The sequence below is a fragment of the Eumetopias jubatus genome, unplaced genomic scaffold (assembly GCF_037043125.1).
Source record: "Eumetopias jubatus isolate StellerSeaLion01/CBP00866 unplaced genomic scaffold, mEumJub1_p1.0 scaffold_2, whole genome shotgun sequence".
NCBI lineage: Eukaryota > Metazoa > Chordata > Mammalia > Carnivora > Otariidae > Eumetopias > Eumetopias jubatus.
In genome coordinates this window covers 18935290-18958006 of record NW_028274808.1, presented here as the reverse complement: position 1 = coordinate 18958006, position 22717 = coordinate 18935290, and the positions used below count along the sequence as shown (strand labels likewise).

Sequence of the window (22717 nt, the reverse complement as noted above, 5' to 3'; positions counted from 1 at the left end):
TTCATCATCCAGTCTACCTCTTCATTCTTCAAAGCGGCATGACCAGGAACCGTGGGCACTAAAGGAGAAGAAATCCTGTAACACTTGAGTACCAGTAAAAAACTAATGCAGGTTAAATAAGATAGAAGAGCAGTTCTTTTTCTCATCTACTATCAGGAAAGGCACTATGGATTCAAGGACCTAGACTCCTCTATTTCTTGTTACTCTAACTTGTATAGATTTTCCCCTATAGAATATCTGACCCAAGATCGCTGCTAGAACTCCTGCTGTTATGTTCACATTGGAACCAGGCTCTGGTCAAGTCTATTTATAAGGTTGCCTTTTGCTCAAAGCCAATAGTTTGAGCAATCCTTTATAGCATTTGATGTCAGTCTTTTAACAAGTATACTTCCAGGTCCTGAAAGATGTCCTAGTTGTCAGATGACTTTAAGGTGTGGAACAGGCTTTTTGAGTCCTTGTTTTGTGTGAAGGCATAAGAAGGCAGAATGATGCATAACTTGTGGTGATAATGTGCAAGCACATCTTAACATCTTGATGATGGAGATATGACTGAAAAAAGTATTTCCTTCTTGAGTAGGGACATGATAGAGACCAGTGGTCTTGAAGTTCTAGGATAAACATCTCATTAATAAAAACAATACGTGCCTCAATATAAATTAGTTACTACTCTTATGTGTATTAAAAGAAATTAAAGGGGCATAAAAATGCTCTATTTCTCATTTCCCTGTAACTCCTCTGTACCTCCTCTCCCACCTCAGTTGCACACTCCCTTTTTAGGAAGGTGATAGTCTTGGCTCAGGGTCAGAAAGGACATTCCTGTGGAGAGAAATTTCTTGCTCCTGTGTTTCATACAACTTCTCATAATGCTCCCATGTAAACAAAAGATGGTCATAATGGTTCTCATTTTGCAGATGATGTTCGATATTCAGTGGCTTGCTGAAGTCATGGCAAATAAGTGGCAGAGCTGGAACCAAAATCCACTTTAGTCTAACTTCATCAGTTAGACATGACACTCTTCTTAACGTGTGGCCTTTGGCAAAAATCTGACCTCCCTTTGCTCAGGGTCCTAACTGACCCCAGCTACAGGGAGCCCACGTGTTTTGTTGAAGATATTCTGTGGTTAAAACAGAGAGGGCTGGTCCCTGTGTTGGACTAGATGAGGTAAAGGTGACCTCTTCATTTTACCTAGGAGGATTAGCTTCCTTTCAAAGAGTAAAAAACTGATAGGTTGGGTTTAGATAAGCATTGATCTACCACAGAACGGCGACTGTACTATCACAGCAGTCGGCCATGAATATGATTTAAGGAAATAGTTGAGCATAAGACTTCTGGACCTCTTAGGAGTTGTGGGGAGCAGGCCAATGAGTGCTAAGCCCTTGCTGTTGATAAAAATGCCTTGGAAAAGAAGCCAGAGAGCAGCTAGTCCTTCCTGAAGAACAACAACAGGGTGGCTGATCATGAGCCATATCCCCACTCCTTTCTGAAATGGGATGAGGTAGGTCTACTGCAGCAGAACAAGCCCAGAAGTAACAAAAAACATCTTGTTTGGCACCAGCCATATTTGTCCTCCCCAGAAGCTGAGCATATGATACCTGCGGGGAGGGCACCAGTAGCTAACACATGTGATAGGACTGCTCATAAAATAAGCTACAAGGGGGCGCCTGGGTAGCTCAGTCGGTTAAGCGACTGCCTTCGGCTCAGGTCATGGTCCTGGAGTCCCGGGATCGAGTCCCGGGATCGAGTCCCGCATCGGGCTCCCTGCTCGGCGGGGAGTCTGCTTCTCCCTCGGACCCTCCTCCCTCTCGTGCTCTCTATCTCTCATTCTCTCCCTCTCAAATAAATAAATAAAATCTTTAAAAAAAAAAAGCTACAAGGATGATGACTCAATCATTTTGTTCTCTGAAAAGGAGGAAAAAAAGTTTTTAATCAAGAGCATGCTTATGTAAAAAGTTAACACTTTAAATGATCTATGCTCTCTATAATGTTACTCTAGGCCTATAAAAGAATCTTGTGATGAACTGTAATGCAAACTTGAGGAATTGTCTCTTTTAAACTGGTGAAGTACTGCATTAACGCTTTATAAAGGTAATGAAGTATCATGAAACTTGGCATCACACAGTCTGTGACTCAAACCCCTGGATCTGTAATTTTCTGTTACTGAGTACTTAACCTCTATATCATCAGCTTTATCAGCTGTAAAATGTATTCTGCTACCACCTGTCTCACAGGACTGTGTGATATATAAACATATAAAAATTGTTTAGCACACTATATAACACAATTACTAGAATTATTTTAAGTTAAAATATTTAATCATCTACAATAATTTACTAATTGCTTAAAATCTAAGGCTCTAAGAGACTACTGTAGTAGAGTATTTTTTGCTTGATGTTTTACCTTTTGATGCAAAGATTGTGAAGGGTTCCTGTCAAAATGAAATCTTATGAAGTATGAAGCTTGGGAACATGAGAATAAATGACAGAGTAATTGATAAAAGCTTCACAGAAGTTGGGTGCATCAAGGCTTAGAGAGGAGGATTGAATAGAAAAGGGAGTTGTTCTGGCTGAGGAGCGGGAGGGGCACGCAAAAATGAGTGTGGTCTTGGTGAAGGAGCCTGGGCAATCTGGATTTAGAACAGGGAGTGAGTAGGAGTGTTGAGATAAAGGAAAAAGATGTACTTAAAATTCCATAGGGTGGAGCCAGGTTTTGGAAAATCAGATAGCAAGTGTGGAATTTCTCATCGTCTTGTCAGCAGTTAAAAAAAAAAAAAAATCACCGTAGTTTGATTAGCAGGGAATTGACTGATGTAGTGAAAATCTTGCAGAGGCAAATTTGTGAAACTTGGGAAGTTGTGCAGATTTCCCCCCCACTGAGGCCAACAATGAGCTATGAATAGGATTGTCCCCCAACTTCCCATCTATGACACATCCCTCAAGCTGTTATTTTTACTCTTGACTTTTCTACCCACAACTAATGCCATGATCACTTCCTTCAGTAAATGTTGAAAACTAACAATGAATTCAGGTATTATTCTCTAATGAAAATGTTTAATGATTTAAGATTAAATGGTATGACTAAGTTCTGAGGGAGCCTTTCCCACCCACGGGCCTCACAGGTGTTCTTGGGGTTTCTCTGTTCCGCAGGTGGGCGACCGCAGCGCTGGGGGTGGGGGGGTGCTCGGTTCAGTCCACCGGCCCCCGGTCTGTGTAACTGGGGTCCCAGGAGACCTCTGCTTAGTGTGGATGCTTCATGTGGATTAATTTGTGGAAGCCTCGATCTATGTGTGTTCTGAGTATTTAGATGAGAATGTTACTGGAATGGAATTTTCTTAACCCAGAAGGTAGGATTTATAATGCATAATCATTTCCTTGTAGTGAACTGTTTCAAGTTAACACTTGTTTAGATATTTTTACACTACAGCAATTATGCAATGGTTTACAGAATTCATGGAATTATTTTTATCAGTACAGGAATTAAAACTTTGAATCTTTTTAAAAAATGGCATGGCTAAGGAGAAAACACAATGAGATTCTGGGGTAATGGCTTATAGAAGGATTTCTTATATAGTTATATAAATATATATATATAATTTAAAAAACTATATATATAGTTAACTATATATAGTTAATTAAAAAAAATAAGGGGCTACTATGTAGTAGGCACTATTTAAGACCTTGGAGATAGAACAAAATATTGACCCACCCAAAGACATTAAACTAAGGTCACTGGCTATTCCGCACTTTCTAGAAGCTCATTAAAATATAAATTAAGACTCCACCCAGATCTATCAAATCATTATGGGGGTGGAGCTCAGAAATCTGATTCCATAAACCCGAATGATGCTAACGCTCACGGAAGTTTGATAACCAGTATCCTAGATTTGTTATATGAATAGAATTTGAAATGTCACAGGTTTTCTACCTGGTGACGAGTGGAGGACCAAGGAGCAGCTAACAGATAAAGGCGCTTCAGTGACCACTATTCAGGCTTTTTTCCTGAAGGGAAATACTCAGAATTACAAAGAAAGGTGAGTTTCTCTGAGGACCATTTCCTTAGTCACAGTTTTCTTTAAATATCTAGACTTGATCTTAATGTTTATGGAAGCTTTAATGTATATATGGAATGTAATCATATAAAAAAATAAATGAGAAAGCCAGGTCAGAAAAAAAAACGAAATTAAGAAAAATGAGATAAGTGTTGGTAACAGTTTAGCACATAGTCAACATTCTAGGAAGACAAATTATTCAACTTTCCTTTCTCTTGTTTTCTGTAAAAATATCTAATCTCTCTTCTCACTGTCCTCTTATTTCCCTTTAACTTTGTGCTGATTTGATTTAAAACGTTTCTTAAAGATATTTATTGAGCATCTAGTATGTCAGGTACAGATACATCTAAGGAACTCTATAGTGTGGATGCAGAGTGGCCAACAAATAACATTCGTTCATACTTAAAATTAGATACAAAGAAAACGAGAGGAATGAATGGTAGGAGGGTATTTCCAATTAGGTATTTCTAAAAGGGCCTCTCTGAAGTGACATTTGACCTGAGAACTGAAGGGAAGATAAAAGGAACTAGAAATGCAAAAATATGAGAGAAAAGCATTGCCAAGTTAAACAGCACAGATGAATTTATCATCATAACTGGAATGGACAATGGTTGGGGGAAGCTAGAAGTGAGATTATCCGTAGGCAGGAAGACCATAGAGAACTTGGTTTATCATTTGGATTATATCCTAAGTGCAATGGAAAGTTGTTAGAAACCTTGATTTAGGTAAAATAGTACTCTGGTTGAGCTGAGGAGCTGGAGGTGTGAGTGGGGACAGGGCTGAACATAAACTAGTTGAGATGTTCTAAATGAATGAATTTTTAAAGTGAGCTGGGGAAAGGAAGGTATTGGTTGAAATCCTAGATCGTGTTTTAGATAATGCTAATTTGGGGTGCTTACTAGACATTTAATTGCAAATGAGTTTGAAGTATTGTATCACGGTAGAAGATAAAATTGGAAAGTGGTACTTAAGTTTTTGGATATGTGATTATCTGGGGAGACGCTGGAACTAGAGCACCCCAAAACTTAGAGGCTCAAGAGGATGTGAGCTCAAAAAAAGGATGCTGAGAAGCAGACCAGTAAAGTAGGAGGGATATCAGATCCATGATCTTGATAGCGAAGAGAAGGAAACATTCCAAGGGGAGGGTCTTGGTCAACTTTGTTAACTGCTGCCAAAAGAAGTCAAGTAAGATAAAGCCGGGAGTGGCTGCTGGATTGTAAACGTGTTCGTTTGGCGACTGATCTTTTCAGTCAAGTGGTCTAGGCCTTGTTCAGGGAAGCAAACAAGGGAAACTACAAGGAAGTTGAGGAACCCAAGCTGTAAAACAGAAATTGGACTAATTCAAAGTGGATGGCAAGTAGAGAGAAAATATTTGCAATTTGTGTATTAACAAGGGAATGATCTTTTCAATATATAAGTATCTCTTAAAATTAAGGAAAAAGACGACAAAAACCTAGTAAAAGAAAACAGGTAAAAGGCTAAAACATATGGTTCACAGAAAAAGAAATGAAAATGGCTCTTTGGCATATGAAAATAAAATGTAGGGGTGCCTGGGTGGCATGGGCAGTAAAGCAATCAAAACTTGATTTTGGCTCTGGTCCTTATCTCAGGGGTGGTGAGATCAAGCCCCACGCGGGGGGGGGGGGGGGGGGGGAGGGGGAGCGTGGAGTCGGCTTGAGATTCTTTCTCCCTCTCCTTCTGCCCCTTTCCCCCTGCTGCTCACACTCAATGCTCAACACACACTTTCTCTCTAAAATAAATCTTCTAAAAAATGTAAACTGAAAATATATAAAGATACCATTTCTCACCAAGTGGGCAGAAAGTTTGACACCCTTTCGCATATGTTGCTTGGAATGCAAAATTGTGCAACCTTGTGGTTGGGAATCCAAAATGTACCAAAATTATAGGTGTATATTTTTATCAGGAATCCCATTTCTAAGGAATATGCCTTCTGAGATCAGGGTTCTGAACTTTGGTCTCAGGACTACTTTGCACCCAAATTATTGATGAAGCCCCCAAAAGCATTTTGTGTGTCCTATCTGTAGTCACTGCATTAGAAATTAAAACTGAGTTTTAAAAAATACGTATTAACTTATTAAACGTAAACATAACATTTTTATGAGGAATCCTCCCTGGCAGTTACTCAAAGAGTGGCATGGTTTTAAAATTTTGCAAATCTCTTTAATTTCTGGTTCATCAGACAGCTATTACCTACCATATCTGCTCCAGCATTCCATCTGTTGCAATGCTATTTTACTTGAGATGTATGAAGAGCATCTGTCCTCACACAAGTACATTGTTGGAAAAGGAGAGCACATTCTAAGAGCTTTTTTCAGATAATTGTGACTTTTCTTCCTGAAATCACCAGTAATGTTTTCTGTTATGTTAAAATCCATTCGTCTGTCTTATACTTTGCCTCCACATTTTACCCTTGCATAATCTTATAACATCATGCATTGGTCTTTCAGAAATTACTGGTTCACTGAGTTTTCAGACTCTCCAAATGTTGATGTATTTCAACATACAAAATCCAAGTCACATTTGTTAATATCACCACCAATTTTGTCAGAAAAGAAGCTGTCAAAGTCTTGGGAAGCTGTCAAGCCTACAGTAGCATATACAAGTTTTCCAAAGCCAGAATTATATCATTGACAACCAAGACACTCAGTTGGTTTCCTTGAAATGACAGGGTCACTCTGTTAGTGTTTGAGAAAGTATCTTCCAAAATGCTACATCCCACATTTGTCTCATTTCTTCTTTCAACAACAACAAAAAAATGTGGCTAGTATGGCTTGTAACTCCGTTATAGAAAGTGTTTTTTCTTGAGACAACCACTGTATTCCCATATGTAGCATAAGTGCTTTATGCATAATTTCCATTTTGTAACCCAGAATAGTAATTAAATCCTGTACTCAAAACTTGAATTATATTTTGCTTCATCAAGAAATTAAGAATACTCAAGTAAAAAAAAAAAATAACTGGGAGTATGCAAGTATGTAGAAATTGAAAAATATAATACAGGGGCACCTGGGTGGTTCAGTCAGTTAAGCCTCTGCCTTTGGCTCAGGTCATGATCCTGGGTTGTGGGATCAATCCTGCATCAGGCTCCCTGCTCAGCAGGGAGTCTGCTTCTCCATGCCCCGCCCCCCCCCCCCCCCCCGCCCCGGCCATGCTTGTGGGCTCTCTCTCTCTCTGTCTGAAATAAAAAAAAAAAAAAAAAAATCTTCAAAAAGAAAAAAAATACAATACATGACAACAGTTGGTGCTACTTCCCTGATTAATTTTAAGACACGGTTTGCCTACTATCGGTGCAAATGTCAACACAGTAAAAAAGGTAAATCGAGTCTTGTAAACCACAGTTTGAAAACTACTGCTTTAATACTTAACCTTTTATTTTATTTTATTTATTTATTTGACAGAGAGAGACACAGCGAGAGAGGGAACACAAGCAGGAGGAGTGGGAGAGGGAGAAGCAGGCGTCCCCCTGAGCAGGGAGCCTGATGCGGGGCTCGATCCCGGGACTCCAGGATCATGACCTGAGCCGAAGGCAGTCGCTTAACCAACTGAGCCACGCAGGCGCCCAGAGGATTTTTTTTTTTTTTTAAAGAAATTAATACTTCGTGCTGTGGTGTGACCACCGTATGTGTGGTGTGTCCCCATGGCTGGAGATGGGGTTAGAAAAGAACCAAGGCAAGACAATTCTTCATTGGGGAAAAGTTTCCCAAATTCTGTGGGTAACCCCTTTTAAGGCAATAAAATGTTTCTGGAGAAGACGTAGAATTGTTGCGCGAAGGTCAAACTGTCTGGATGGGGATGCAGGAGATTACAGATGCCTTGTTCTGTTTCCTTAATTAAAAAAAAAATCCAGTTTCCCTTCAGTATTTTTGGAAAGTTGTTATTTTGGGGGTTGCCTTTATATTTTTTTAACCGACATCTTTATTAGCCAGCTCTCAGATGACACACGAGTTGGGCTTTGCACACAAAACTTGAGGTGCGTCACTCACGCGCACGCGGACTTAAGAGCCTCAAAATGGGTGCCTCCTTAAAGTTGGCACCCACGTGCCGCTCCCCCTTAAGGAGGCACTGGCTGCAGCCGGCACATTATGGTTTGTGCAATCCAAGGGACAGGGAGTGCTTCCTTAAATGCCTAAAGCCAGGCTCCGCCTCACTCTAGTCCCGGATGTTCCTCCAATGCTTATTCATGCGCCATGCTTTTCAGTAAGTACCTGTCCTTCTTTCTTTCTTTTCTCTTTTGCTGCCTTTTTTCCCCCTTAATACCTTACAGGAAAATGGTGTGCTTGTAACTAATTCTCAGCCAATTGCTCTAAATTCTGAGAAAACTCGAGAGCCCCTCCAGTCTGAGAACCTTGGTGTAACTCGTTGTGGCTTCTCCCCCAAGCGCGTGGCTGAGGAAGACCTGCTGGTTCGAGGAGTCCCGAGTGCGCCGACCTGCTCTGATGCTTGGCCGTGGGTTGCACAGTGAGGTCGGCAAGTGTGACTGACCCGAATCACCCTGACTCTCTTCGGCTCAGCGCGCAGGGGAGTATTGCACGGCAGGACCGTCCCCGAGGGACGCCTGCAGGGATGGCCAAAAGGCTCAGCTCCCAGTTAGAGCAAAAAATCCCAGAGGATGCCTGCTGTGACGAGCACCGGGAACCACTGCAGCTGTTCTGTGATGAAGACCAAAGCCTGCTTTGTGGCCAGTGCTTCCACCCGGAGGAGCACGAGAGTCACGTGGTGTGCGGAGTCCAGGAGGCCGCTGGCAATTACAGGGTGAGCCTCCTGCAGCTCCCAGAGCTGGCTGCCTCCTCCTCTTAACTTATTTGGCGGACAGATCCTGGCTGTCTCCTCTTCTTAACTTACCTGGGGGGACAGATCTCCTGGTCCGCCAGCACCATTCCCTCAGGCAGTGTTTATCAAAGAATACTAGATAAGTACCGTATTTAGACCAACTTCAAGGCTAGGCAAACGGGGGGCTATGGGCCATTCAGTTGTCTGAGATTGAAGGCCTAACTGTTCTAAAGCAATGACTTTACCTAGAATTCTGTGATCTGTTTCTCTGCAGAAGTTATTCCAGGAGATATTGAGCACATTGAAGGAGAAACTTGAAGTAGCTAAAAGCATATTGGCTGATGAGCAAGAAAGAATGGTGACGATTCAGGTCAGTGCTGATCTCCAGTCTGAGCAGGGAATTACCTATAATGTTGGATAGCAAATGACATAAACAAAGTCAGAAGATAAATAACAAAGCAGGAAAAATATTTGAAATCCATAGGTATGAAAAGTGTTAATTTCTTTACGAATGAAGAGTTCTTAAAAGTCAATAAGGAAAAGGCTAGAAATTCAATAGAAAAATGATCGAAGAAAAGAGATTTCACAGAAAAGAAAATGCAGCCATCCTTTGAACATTTAAAAAGATCCTGACCTTTGTTTATGGTAAGAGAAATACCAGTTAACTCTTAAATCTGTGAAATGTCATTTGCAAGCCTTACTGACAGATAAGAAAAGACTGATAACAGGATTTATACCAGTGCCCTGGGAGAATGAGCATCTCGTGTACCGTTGGTGGCCATATAAATCCTGACACCATTTAAAAGGCAGTTTGAGAATTACTGTTCGGAACGAGGGCTTGTCATCTGTTGTGCCCACATTTCACCTCTGATTTCACACCTTCTCTTCATATTTAACTATCGTGTGCCAGGAATCCCAGATTCTGGGTCTTCTCCCTTTCAATTTTTAGAGACAATAAACAGCCACTTGAGGATGGTAGAGGAAGAGAATTGACTGGTTCTCCAAGAATTTTTCAACTGATCCCCGTTTTTTCAGCCTTAGGTACCATATATTCAACAGATACTGGGGTCCCACTGTTTGCTAAGGACTATACTAGGTGCTGGGGATTTAGCAGCAGGAGAGGGGAAAAAAAAATGTCTGCCCTTGTGCAACCGAAGGTGAACAAAACGAGTAAAATGAATGTTACACGGTAAATGCTATACATTCTTAAAAAAAGAAAAAAGAAAGCATAATGGGATGTACTTTGAAATAAAGTGACTTTGTTTAGAATGTGGCATTTCAAAAAAAACTCAAGCTGGTGAGGAACTGAGTAATGCAGGCTTGGAAAGAATCTGGTATGTACTCCTTTGGGGTTGGGAAGGCAGTGGAAGCTGGTAGGTGAGGTCAGAAGATAAAGGGGCCAAGTCATACAGGGCAGCTGACTTTAAATGAAACAGGGAAACCATCGGAAGGTTTTGAACAGGGGTAGCTTGATCAAATTTCCATGTTCACGGAAGCACTCTGGCTTCTGAGGTGAAGACTAGACAGTAGGAGGGTGAGAGCAGAGGTGGGGACACCTGCCAGACGACTGTTGAGGTCATGAGCCGTGGTCAGGTTCTTGATAAATCTCAATTCCATGGGGTCTCATGAGATGAAACACCATTAAGCTGCCTACTCCCAAAGTACATCTCTAGCTCAGACTTCCAAGTGATAGACTTTCATGTCCATCTTCCTACTCAGCATCTCTCCTTGGATGTCTAAGTGACAACTCAAAGTCAGGATATCCAAAACTGAGCTGCTGCTAACACTCCCCACCTCTGGGATCTATCCCTTTCTTACCTTTTTCTGTTCCAGTTGCTTTCTCTAAAAACCTTGGAGTTACCCTTTCGTTCCTGTTTCCTTACCCTCCCTATCCAAAGCATCAGCAAAAGCCATTTGCCCCACCTTCCAGTTTTCTTCATCTCCTTCTCTTTGTCACGGTGATCTTAGATTTCTCAGTTTTCTAAGTCAAGATTTCTTCATCTGCATTACACGTTCTAAGATTATGGTGATGTTAGTTGATCTTGTCTCAAAACTTTCTTTGTCCTTTGTATTTACGCCTTTTATTTCTTCCCCTGTACTTTGTATTTCCTTGTCTTTATATTGGAGTTAGAGCTGGAAAGTGACCCTAAGTATTTATCCGTGGCGTTTAACTTGAAGTCTATCACGTTTATATCTATGATGAAGGGAGAAGAGCAGGATTTTAAAGAGATGATTGAGTCTGAATATAGGATTAGGTTCCAGTTGATGGTTGAAGAGGAGATGAACTTCCGGAGCCTGCAAGGGTGCGTATTCAACCTGAACGTGAGAGAAGATGGTCCGAATCAACTGATGGAATTTGCCACAGAGCTGAAGGTGAAGTCCCAGGAAACACTGCAGGTGAGATGTGGAAAACTGCATGCTCACAGTGTTTGGAAAATGAGAGCTTAACGTTATGCCGATTCTAAAATGGGACATCCAGTGACAACCGCAAATGTATTAAAAGAATGTGTATATTCGCCCAGCAGTTCTATTTCTGATCATCCATCTTATAAATATACTTAACATGCCTACAAAAGATGTAAGGATAAGGGAATGCTGTAAAATTATTCCAGTACAAGTCCGTGGTTTAGAGGTAGTCTTTGAAGCCAGATTGATGAGGTTCCTATTTGGCCTCTGCCATTTACCAGTTTATCCTGTACATGTTGTTTAACCTGTGACTCAGTTTCCTTAGCTATTAAAATGGGAATAACGCCCCTAGTTTATAATACCGTTGTGAGGATTGTGATAATCTACATAAAGCTCTTTAAACAGTGTTATTATACGTATTATGCCCTCGGTAACTATTAGGCATTATTGTTAATGCTGCAATGTTTATGATAGCAAGAGATTAAATACAACCTATACCCATCCATAAAGGATTCTCAAAATAAATTGTATTATGTACTTACAATGAAATGCTCTTCAGCGTTTAGAAAAAATAACAGCTTTATGCGTATGGTTAAGGAATGCTCTCCAAGAACGTATTATTTATTAAGAAAAAAACAAGCTGTGATATCAGCAATAGCGTATAATATGTATCATATGTGTTCTTTAAGAAAAAAACAACAGCATGTGCTTTTGTGTCTACATGGAACGTCTTTGCAGGGATAAAAAAATGACAGTGGCTTGATTATTTCTTTTTGATTAAATTATTAGATTCAAATCGTAATTTAATGAAGGAAATAGGAAACTTTCTGAACAAAATGGCACAGCAAAATAACGTGATCTGCTTTAGGGTCAGGTTGTTATCTGAATAAGTGGACTACGTGCACACCTTCCACATCAACATAAATATATTGTGTCAGAATATCAAATTTCAATTGAGGTGTCTTCCTTACCACACAGGGGTATTGGGCCTTATCTAATTATATGTATTTCTGGTGTGGTAGGCAGGAAAGTGGGCTTAAGAAACGGTTGAATTAGTGAATAAAAGAAATGACCACTTGTTAAATAGTAATAAGGAGATGCTTCTGCAGAGACTGAAGGATTTGGGGAAAGAGAACATGAATAAACTGAAGGAGAGTGAAGTCAGGCTTTCTGAACAGATCTGCAGCCTCCAAAGGATCATTGCAGAGCTAGAGAAGAAGTGTGGGGAATACACCTTCGCGTTGCTCCAGGTAAGATTCCAGAAATGATCTTCATTACAGTATTTGAGAAAGGAGAAGTGGACAGTACTCATTAGGGGTCAGTTGGAGAATATTTGATGATTTTCAAACATACATGAGGGCTGTATAGGCTATTTTCCAGTCACCAAAAGCATTATGAATTGTCTAAAATCTTGATATAGTGGAGAGCTACTTCATGATACGAATTCTTACCTTGAGGCTATCAATAATTAGTTTGAATTGAGAAGTTCCTTGATAGAGTAAATAATGGATTAGTCAAATTATGATACTTCAATACAGTAGAATATTCTGCAACCAGAAAAATAGAATGAAACAACTCTATAGTGGTAGAAGTTAATTTTCAGGATATTTAGTTAAAGTGAAAACATGCAGAACTGCTTTTTGCTTGGTTTTAGTGAATATGTATCTATGTATAGACATCTGCTCATTAAGATTCACAGACTGCCTTTGGCAAAATAAACACAAACATTGAGCGGTAACCTTGGAAAAACAAGGGTGAGATTTTTTTCTATAGTATTGCATATTTTAAATCTTGTAACATGCATTACCTTTCAACAAGTAAATTATCTTTTTAAGACTCTGTCCATATCCTTCAGCCACCAGGCTTATATTTGCAAGTGAGCGCTCTTATTTGAGAATCCCTTACATGTAAACCATTAGGTTCTATTCTAGGGCCAAACCTAGTTCCAGACAGGTAAGGTAGGTGTGACTCAGTTATGCTCAGCTTCTGACCTAGCTCCAGCCACCATCCCCAGTTTATTAGCAGTCTCCTTCACCTGCTCAACTCTTGTTACCCAGTGTAAGAAAAAAAAGTAAATGGGCAGAGTTTGAATGATGACCATTCTGGATAAGATGGCTGAGGTGAGGTATGGGAAATACGGCCCTTGGGAAATGCAAATCAAAACCACAGTGAGATACACCCTCTCAGCTGTTAGAATGGCCATCAATAAGAGAGGATGGGTGCTGGTGAAGATATGGCGAAAGGGAGCACTTCAACATTTTTGGTGGGAATGTAGATTGGTCCAACCCCTATGGAAAACAATATGGAGGTGTCTCAAAAAATTAAGAATAGATTTACCATATGATCCAGCAATTCCACTTCTGGGCGTATGCTCAAAGGAAACGAAAACAGGATTTCAAAGGGATACATGCACTCCCATGTTTGGAAACAACCCAAATGCCCATTAACAGATGAATGAACAAAAAAATGTAGTACATCTATCTACTTAATGGAATATTATTCAGTCATGAGAAAGGAAAATATCCTCCCATCTTTGACAACATGGATAGACCTTGAGCACATGATGCTTTAAGCAAGATAAGTCAGAAAGACAACTATTGCATGATGTCACTTATATGTGGAATCTAAAAAAGTTAAACCTGTTTAAAAAAAAGTAAAATGGTGCTTATTGGGGGAATGGGGTAGGAGTGGGGGGCATTGATAGGAGTGATGGTGTTTCAGGGTACAAACTTATAATTAATAGTAATAAACCATAGAGATCTAATGCATGGTATAATGAATATATAAAACAATATAGTATTATAATTGTATGATGTGATAAATACTGCTACATCGGCAATCATTACAGTATACAAGTGTATCAAAATAACACACTATACACCTTAAACTTACTGTTACATGTCAAATTTATTTAATAAAAGAAGAAAGAAAGACATCCAGGTTAAATATAAATCTTGCCAAGACATCATCTGATTCAGCAGGTTCCAAATTCCATATAAAATGACTATACAGTCCCCAACTATAATAAAACTAAGAAGGAATATAACAGTGATTTCAAGCATTTTTCTGACTTTTACTATTCAGTGTTAAAATCTAGTATCTGAGATTTAGCACCACAAAGCTGGGGATATTACATACAAACCAAGTTTCATCATTAGAAGATAATTTTCAGAGGCACAGCTCAAAAGAGGCGTGGCTCAAATACCAGAGGTGTGGCTCGAATACTAACCTCCTCTCTTTTTCACCCTGTAGAATGCAAGATATTCTGTGGAAAGGTAAGTTTTCATTTTGGAATGGAAACACTGGGGTGGGATTCAGGGTCTGAAACGGGAGCACACAGGAGTAGAGATATTGGGGTAAGTAAGGATCAGGAGGTCATGTATTGACATCCATCCTCTGGATTGGTGGGGGCCTTGGGTCTGCACAGATAACTGAGATTGTCCTTTCTTTAATAGGAGCGAGTCACTACTGCTTCAGTGTCTAGAGCCCGCCCAAATCACAGACCTGAGTCTGTGCCAAGTAACAGGAATGAGCAGAATGCTCAACATTCTCCAAAGTAAGTTGACACATCCACGATTACAGGGCACTTGATTTTGTATCTGAGAGTCAAGTGAACATTCTAGATAAAAGATTCCGGAGAGCTTAAGGATTTAAAAAGATTGGAGAGTTTAATATGCTATACACATTGGAGAACCTATCAAGAAAATAATTGTATGATCTTATGTTGAAAGGCTCTCTTTTGCATATCCTTTCCTGCTTTCCCAAGCCTGAAACATGATCGTAAGCAGAGTTTGACAGGAAAAAAAAAAAAAATTAAACTTCTAGGGAAAAAATGTTGGGGCACCTGGGTAGCTTAGTCGGGTAAGCGTCCAACTTTTGATTTTGGCTCAAGTCTTGATCTCAGGATCCTGGGATCAAGCCTGCATTGGGCCCCACAATCAGCAGGGAGTCTGCGTGAGGATTCTCACCCTCTCCCTCTTCCACCTCCTTATGCCCCCCTGTCTCAAATAAATAAATAAATCTTTAAAAAAAATAAATAAAAAATGTCAACATATATAATGAAAGATTTATATCTCCTACCCCATAGTTCTACCTTTTCTGGAATGTCCTGTCAGTGGATCCATACAGTATGTGGCCTTTTGTGTCTGGCTTTTTTCACTTAGCATAAAGCATTTGAGGCACATCCAAGTTTGTTGTGTGTATCAGTAGTTTATTCCTTTTTGTTTTTGTGGGGTACTCCACTGTATGAATATACCACAGTTTATTCTCTTGTAATTCCAAGGCCAACTGAGTTGTTTCCAAATCTGTGCTATAAATACTTGCTTACAGAGTTTAATGTGAACATGACTTCATTTGTCTTGGTTGCATATCTAGGAAAAGGGGTTATAAAATTTGTTTTCCAAACTCTGTCATTTTGCATTCTCACTGGTAATGTATGAGATTCAGTTACTCCACATCCTCACGAACATTTCGTATTGTCACCTTTTTTTTTTTTTAAGACCTAGGGGCGCCTGGGTGGCTCATTTGGTTAAGTGTCTGCCTTTGGCTCAGATCATAATCTCGGAGTCCTGGGATTGAGCCCCATGTTGGGCTCCCTGATCAGCAGGGAGTCTGCTTCTCCCTCTCCCTCTACCTCTCCCCCTGCTCGCGTTCTCTCTCTCTCTCTCTCAAAAAAAAAAAAAATCGTTAAAAAAATTATATTAAAAGAGTAACTTATCAAAAATAAATAAAGCAGACTTAATACTTATGTAGTTATATATCACTTTAAACTTTAATTTGCATTTCTGAAATAACTAGTGATATTGAGCATATGTTCATGTGTTTATTTGCACTTTATCTCTTTGAAGTATATCTATAAACGTTTTCAGTATTTTTAAAATTGTGTTGTATATTATTTAGTGTTGGAATTTCTTTATATATTCTGATTACAGTCCTTTATCAGACATGTTTTGCAAATATTTCTTTCAACGCTGTGATTTATATTTTTTTATTAATTTTTTAAATTTTAATCCTCATATTGTCACCATACAGTATTATATTAGTTTCAGGTGTACAGTGTAGTGATTCAGCAATTCTATGCATTACTCAGTGCTTATCATGATAAGTGTACTCAGTCCCCTTCACCTATTTCACCCATTCCCCCCCCACACCTGCCTCCCCTCTGGTAGCCATCAGTTTGTTCTCTACAGTTAAGAGTCTGTTTGGTTTGTCTCTTTTTTTCTTTGTTTTGTTTCTTAAACATATGAGTGAAATCATATGGTATTTGTCTTTCTCTGACTGACTTATTTCATTTAGCACTATGCTTTCTCTTTCCAACTATGTTGTTGCAGATGGCAAGATTTCATCCTTTTGTATGGCTGAGAAATATTCCAGTGTGTGTGTGCACACGCATGTGTGCGCACCACTTTGTCCATCCATCAGTTGATGGACACTTGGGCTGCTTCCATATCTTGGCTGCTGTAAACATTGGGGTGCATGTATCCCTTGGAATTAGTGTTTTTGTATTTTGGGGGTAAATGCCCAGTAATGTGATTATTAGATTGTAGGGTAGTTCTATTTTTAACTTTTTGAGGAACCTCCATACTGTTTTCCAGAGTGGCTGCACCAATTTGTATTCCCACCAACAGTGCAAGAGGGTTCCTTTTTCTCCACATCCTCACCAACACCTGTTGTTTCTTGTGTTGTTGATTTTAGCCATTCTGACAGCTGTGAGGTGATACCGCATTGTAGTTAGATTTGCATTTCCCTGATGATGAGTGACGTTGAGCATCTTTTCATGTGTCTGTTGACCATCTGTATGTCTAATTTTGAGAATGTCTGTCCATGTCTTTTTGCCCATTTTATAATTGGATTTTTTTTGTTGTTTTTTGGGGTGTTGAGTTGTATCAATTCTTTATATATTTTGGATGCTAACCCTTTATCGTATATGTCATTAGTAAATATCTTCTCCCATTCTGTAGGTTGTCTTTTAGTTTTGTTGATTATTTCCTTCGCTGTGCAGAAGCTTTTTATTCTGATACAGTCCCAATAGTTTATTTTTGCTTGTATTGCCCTTGCCTCAGGAGACCTATCTAGAAAATACTGCTGACCTATGTCAGAGCAATTGCCACCTGTGTTCTTTTCTAGTATTTTTATGGTTTGAGTTCTCACATTTAGGAGTTTGATCCATTTTGAGTTTATTTTTTTATATATTGAAAGAAAATGGTCCAGTTCCATTCTTCTGCATGTAGCTGTCCAATTTTCTTTTTCCCATTGCATATTCTTTCCTGCTTTGTTGAAGATTAATTGACCATATAGTTGTGGGTTTATTTCTGGGTTTTCTATTCTGTTCCATTGATCTATGTGTCTGTTTTTGTGCCAGTACCATACTCTCTTGATTACTACAGCTTTTTAATATAACTTGAAGTCTGGAATTGTGATCCCTCCAGTTTTGTTTCTCAAGATTGCTTTAGCCATTCAGGGTCTTTTGTGGTTCCATACAAATTTTAGGATTGTTTGTTCTAGTTCTTTGAAAAATGCTATTGGTATTTTGAAAGAGATTGCTTTGAGTAGTATAGATACTTTAACAATATTTGTTCATCCAATCCATGAGCATTGCATATCTTTCCATTTCTTTGTGTCATCTTCAGTCTCTTTCATCTGTGATTTATATTTTCATTTACCTCATCGCATCTTTTGAAGAGCAGAAGTTTTAAATTCTGAAAATCAGTTTATCAATTTTTTCTTTTATGGTTAGTGCTTTTTGTGTCCCATCCTTACAAATCTTTTTACTACTCAAAGATTTTTTTCTTCTAGAAGTTTTAGTTTTTACATTTAGGTCTGTTATTTTTGGGGGGTTATATTTGTATATGACTCAAGATCCGGTACAACTCCCACCCCCATCCTTTTTGTACATGTATATATCCAGTTGTTCCAGCATCATTTAGTGAAAACACTTCTTCATTAAATTTACTTAGCACCTTTGTTGAAAATCTCCGTTGGCATGTACAAGCTGGTCTGTGTTGACTGTAATAGGTCCATTGATCATTGTGTTTATCCTTTTGCTAATACCACACTGGCTTGAATTTTACTCCATAGGAAGTCTTAAAATTGACATGTGAGTTCTCCAAATCTGTTCTTTTAAAAATAATTTTGGCTACTCTAGATCCTTTGCTTTTTCACAAAAAATTTAAAATCAGCTTATTGGTTTCTACAAAAAAAAAAATGGAGACTTTGGTGTTATAGTGAATGTATAGATTAATTTGGGATAAGATGATATATTTCTATTTCAGTCTTTGATTTCACTCATCAGTGTTTTGAAGTTTTCAGCAAACATATTGTACATATTAGATGGATCCTTAAGTATTTTATTTTTTTTTAGTGTTAATAGCATTTCTAATTGAAATTTCATTCATTTCTAGTTTATGCTAGTATATAAAAATAAATTTGTATATATTGACATTGTAATTTATGACTATGCTAAACTTACTTATTAGAGCTAGTGGCTTTTTTAATAGATTCTTTGCGATTTTGTACAAAGATAGGCAGGTAATCTATTAATACAGGACGTTTTATTTCTTTCCAGTATGTAAGCCTTTTCTATCTTTTTCTCACCTTGTGGTACTGGCTCTAGGACCTCCACTATAAGGTTGAATAGGAGCAGTGAGAAACATTTGCCTCCTTCTTGATCTTAGGGTACAAGAAAGCATTAAGTCTTTCACCTTTAACTTTGATGTTAGCTGTAGGTTTTTTTAATAGTTGCCTTTCATAAAGTTTTTTTTTTTTAAAGATTTTATTTTTATTTATTCGAGAGAGAGAGAGAGAATGAAAGATAGAGAGCACGAGAGGGAAGAGGGTCAGAGGGAGAAGCAGACACCCTGCTGAGCAGGGAGCCCGATGTGGGACTCGATCCCAGGACTCCAGGATCATGACCTGAGCCGAAGGCAGTCACTTAACCAACTGAGCCACCCAGGCGCCCACCTTTCATAATGTTAAGAAAGTTCTCCCTCTATTCCTGATTTGTTAAAACTTTTTATCATGAACAGATGTTGAATATTAGATGCTTTTTCTATATCTACCAAAATACTTGTATTTTTTCTTCATGTATTAATATGGTGAAATATATTTTTTCATATGTTGGCCCAGCCTTGCCTTCCCAGAGTAAACTCTTGGTAATGATGTTTTATCCATTTTATTTATTGCTGGATTCAATATGCTAATACTTTAAAGAATTTTTGCATTTATGTTAATGAGGCATGATGATCTGTAGCTTTCTTGTAATCATCTATAGATACTTTAATTTTATTTTCATTTCTAGATAATCTGTTCTGCTCTTTGTCAAATCCACTTGGTCTTACTTTTTAGCTTCCTATATCCTGTAGGTATTTTTAAGCTTTTCTTTTTTCTTCAAACATGTAAGCAAAAACTATTCTAGTTCTGTGCCTAGTAATTCCAATATCTAAAGTTCTTCAGATTTATTTCTGCTAGTCTCACTTAATAATGGTTTCTTACTTTGTGAGTGTGTGTTTGATTTTTTTAACAGTAAGCTTCGCTTTTTTCCTTGGATAGTATTTTTAGAAATTGAGTCCAAGAATGAATCCATGCATTATTCCAGAGAGAATTTGCATTTGTTTCTGCCCATCTTCTGGAAATACTAAAAGCCTGGGACAACTTAAATTTAAATTTCAAGGTTTATGGCTTTTAAGACCACCCTAATAATGATATGAATTGGACTTCAAGTCCAGAAATGTAAGTTCATTTGGCAGCAAAACTTTCTGCTGGATTAAAGTAAAAAATAAGGAACTATTCCAGGGTTTATGGCTTATGGTTGAGCAAGTGAAGAAATAAGTATGCTATTAACTGAAGTAGAACTGGAAAGGGGTAGTTTTGAAGTTCCATTTTGGACATAGTATGTGTGAAATACCTCTGTTATTTCTAACTGGTATTTGGCAGCTTCTTTATGAAGTAAGCCATGGGGGCGCCTGGGTGGTTAAGCGACTGCCTTCAGCTCAGGTCATGATCCCAGGGTCCTGGGATCAAGCCCCGCATCAGGCTCCCTGCTTGACAGGGAGCCTGCTTCTCCCTCTGCCTCTGCTGCTCCCACTGCTTGTGCTCTCCTGCTCTCTCTCTGCCAAATAAATAAATAAAATCTTTAAAAAAAAATTACAATGGGTTAAAAAAATTATGAAGTAAGCCATGAACATATAGAAGATACTTAAAACTAAGGCTAGGTGAAGTCACCTAGGGAGAAAGGAGTACAAACTGTAAAAAAGGAAGACCCAGTCTTAAGCCCTGAGAAATCACAATATTTAAGAGTTGAGGAGAAAGAGATAAGAGAAGGAACAGTTTGAGATACGAAGGCAAGTGTCACTTTCATTCAAGTATAAGAAATCACAGTGAGCTCTCCTGTTTGCAGCTTGATTTTTTTTCTGGAGGATTCCCACAGGTTTTCCAGCCTCTGCTAATATGTTCTTTTGATTTACTCAATATCAAGAGCCTGCTGGCAACAGTTTCTAGGCATCTGTGTCACACTCTGGTGATATTTAAGGGGAGAGCAGTTTAGTCACAGGGAAAACCCTGCTCTGTTAGGAGATTCTAATGAGTCTTTAGGGGAATGAAGCCTGGAGTTCAAGGCTTGGAGGTCTTGAGGAGAGTAGTTGGCTCCCAACTGATACGTGACTAGGATTGAATTACCATTTTTACAGCCTGCCAAAATTCCTTTCTGCTCTGACAGAACCTCTGTGAAGTCCATTACTCTTCTTCCTCCTCAGATTGCATCTCCTTCCATTATCTCACTCCCCTCTAATTCTGTGATGTCCAGTTCTTGAAACAAAGCTCAGAGGTCACCTTTCCTGAACTTTGAGATTGCCTCTTCCGTATCTGTGCCTGCAGCTTGTACCCACTCACTGGCAAGTCTCTTCATCGTAGACATCCTCAGTCTCTGGTGGTGGCGTGGCTGACTCTAACCGAATTGAACTGAATCTCTCTCTCCCTGCAGGAGCTGTGACTTTGGATCCTAAAACAGCTCATCCCTGTCTGGTCTTATCTGAGGATCTGAGAAGTGTGAGTCTCAGAAATGTCCAGCAGGACGTTCCTGGCAGCCCGGGGAGATTCGTTTTCGGTGCCACCGTGTTGGGTGTGGAGGGTTTCACCTCAGGGAGGCACTACTGGGAGGTAGATGTGGAAAAGGCAACCAAGTGGCAGTTGGGGATTTCCGAGGATGCTGCCAGCAGCTCTGGTGACCTGCCTGCTGCTTCCGGAGATAAATTCTTACTCACAGGTTCCATGATGGGAACTGATTATACATTCTGGGTCTTTCCCCCTCTGAAAAGGGTCTTCTTGAGAGGAGAGCAAATGCACAAAGTTGGAGTCTTCCTAGACCGCGAGTATGGGCAGATAGCCTTTTATGATTTGACAAACAGATCCCTCATTTATAATTTCTCTTCTCTCACCTTCCGGGGAGCGGTCAAGCCCATATTTTCTCTTTGTATCCCAAGTGGAGGTACAAGTTCAGACTCGCTCAGCATTTGCTTTCCTCATGTTTCTTCTTGTGATGTTAATGTTAGCCCACAGTCTTCGTCGGCATGAAATCTAAGACCACAAGGGGCCAGAAAGTAAAGAGCTTGACTTTGTAAAAGAATCTGTATAAGGTAATCCAATAAAAGTTTCTAACACTTGATTGAGTTGGAATCCAGTTCATTACCCCAGAGTTTTTGCATTCATGTGGCTTTCAACACCTATTTTGTGAAAGAACTTACATTGAAACTGAGTCATGAATGATAATGACGGAAGAACCCTACACTAATTAGAATAATAAATGCATATGCAGCATAAAATTGGGAACTTAGAGAAGTAATATAGTCTGGAATCTCTAGGACTAAGTTAAGGACTCTAGCAATTTCTGAAAACACAATTAGATATAATCAAGACTTTAGATCTGAGAATATCATCACAGTGACATATGAAATGAAGACATCCTGTGACTGATCCTATTACTGACAGTGTCAAGACTTCCTAACATCATTCCTCAGAGAACTTAATTTCCCTGGGTGTTTTATCTGGGTGGGGAGGTGGTGTTGCAGAAAATGTGAATATTTTAAAATTATTTTTTTCAAGTATTCTACTACTTTCTTACAAGGAAAAGTAGATTTCTTAAAAGAATCCTGATAATTCAGTGCTTTGAAACATATAAGGAATACTGTAATGGTGTCTTGTATTTTCTCTGGTCTTTCTCTGTTTGATGACCCACTGAAAAGTTTTTTCTTGTAGCCTTGCTCAGAGGTGGTTCTACAACGCTGAGATGATGACAGAATATTTATAAAGGGACTTTTATGTCTATCATACTGTATTTCCCTTAATATTTTTAACAGTCTAGAAGTATGTATTAATCTTATTCCTTATGTAGAAAATGAGACTCAGAGGTGATTTAATTTTCCTAAAGTCACACAGCTATTAATATCCAGCAAGTAACCAGGATAATCTGGATCATCCTATGAG

General features: G+C 39.0%; 1 protein-coding gene across 1 annotated transcript; it reads left to right on the top strand.

Moving 5' to 3' along the window:
- Positions 1-8629: 8629 nt before the first annotated feature.
- Positions 8630-21808, top strand: TRIML2 (tripartite motif family like 2). The gene is made up of 7 exons (XM_028099863.1): positions 8630-8818; positions 9111-9206; positions 11042-11233; positions 12352-12492; positions 14495-14517; positions 14698-14798; positions 21219-21808. The coding sequence occupies exons 1-7, from the start codon at positions 8630-8632 to the stop codon at positions 21806-21808; spliced, it is 1332 nt and encodes a 443-aa protein (XP_027955664.1).
- Positions 21809-22717: the final 909 nt, after the last annotated feature.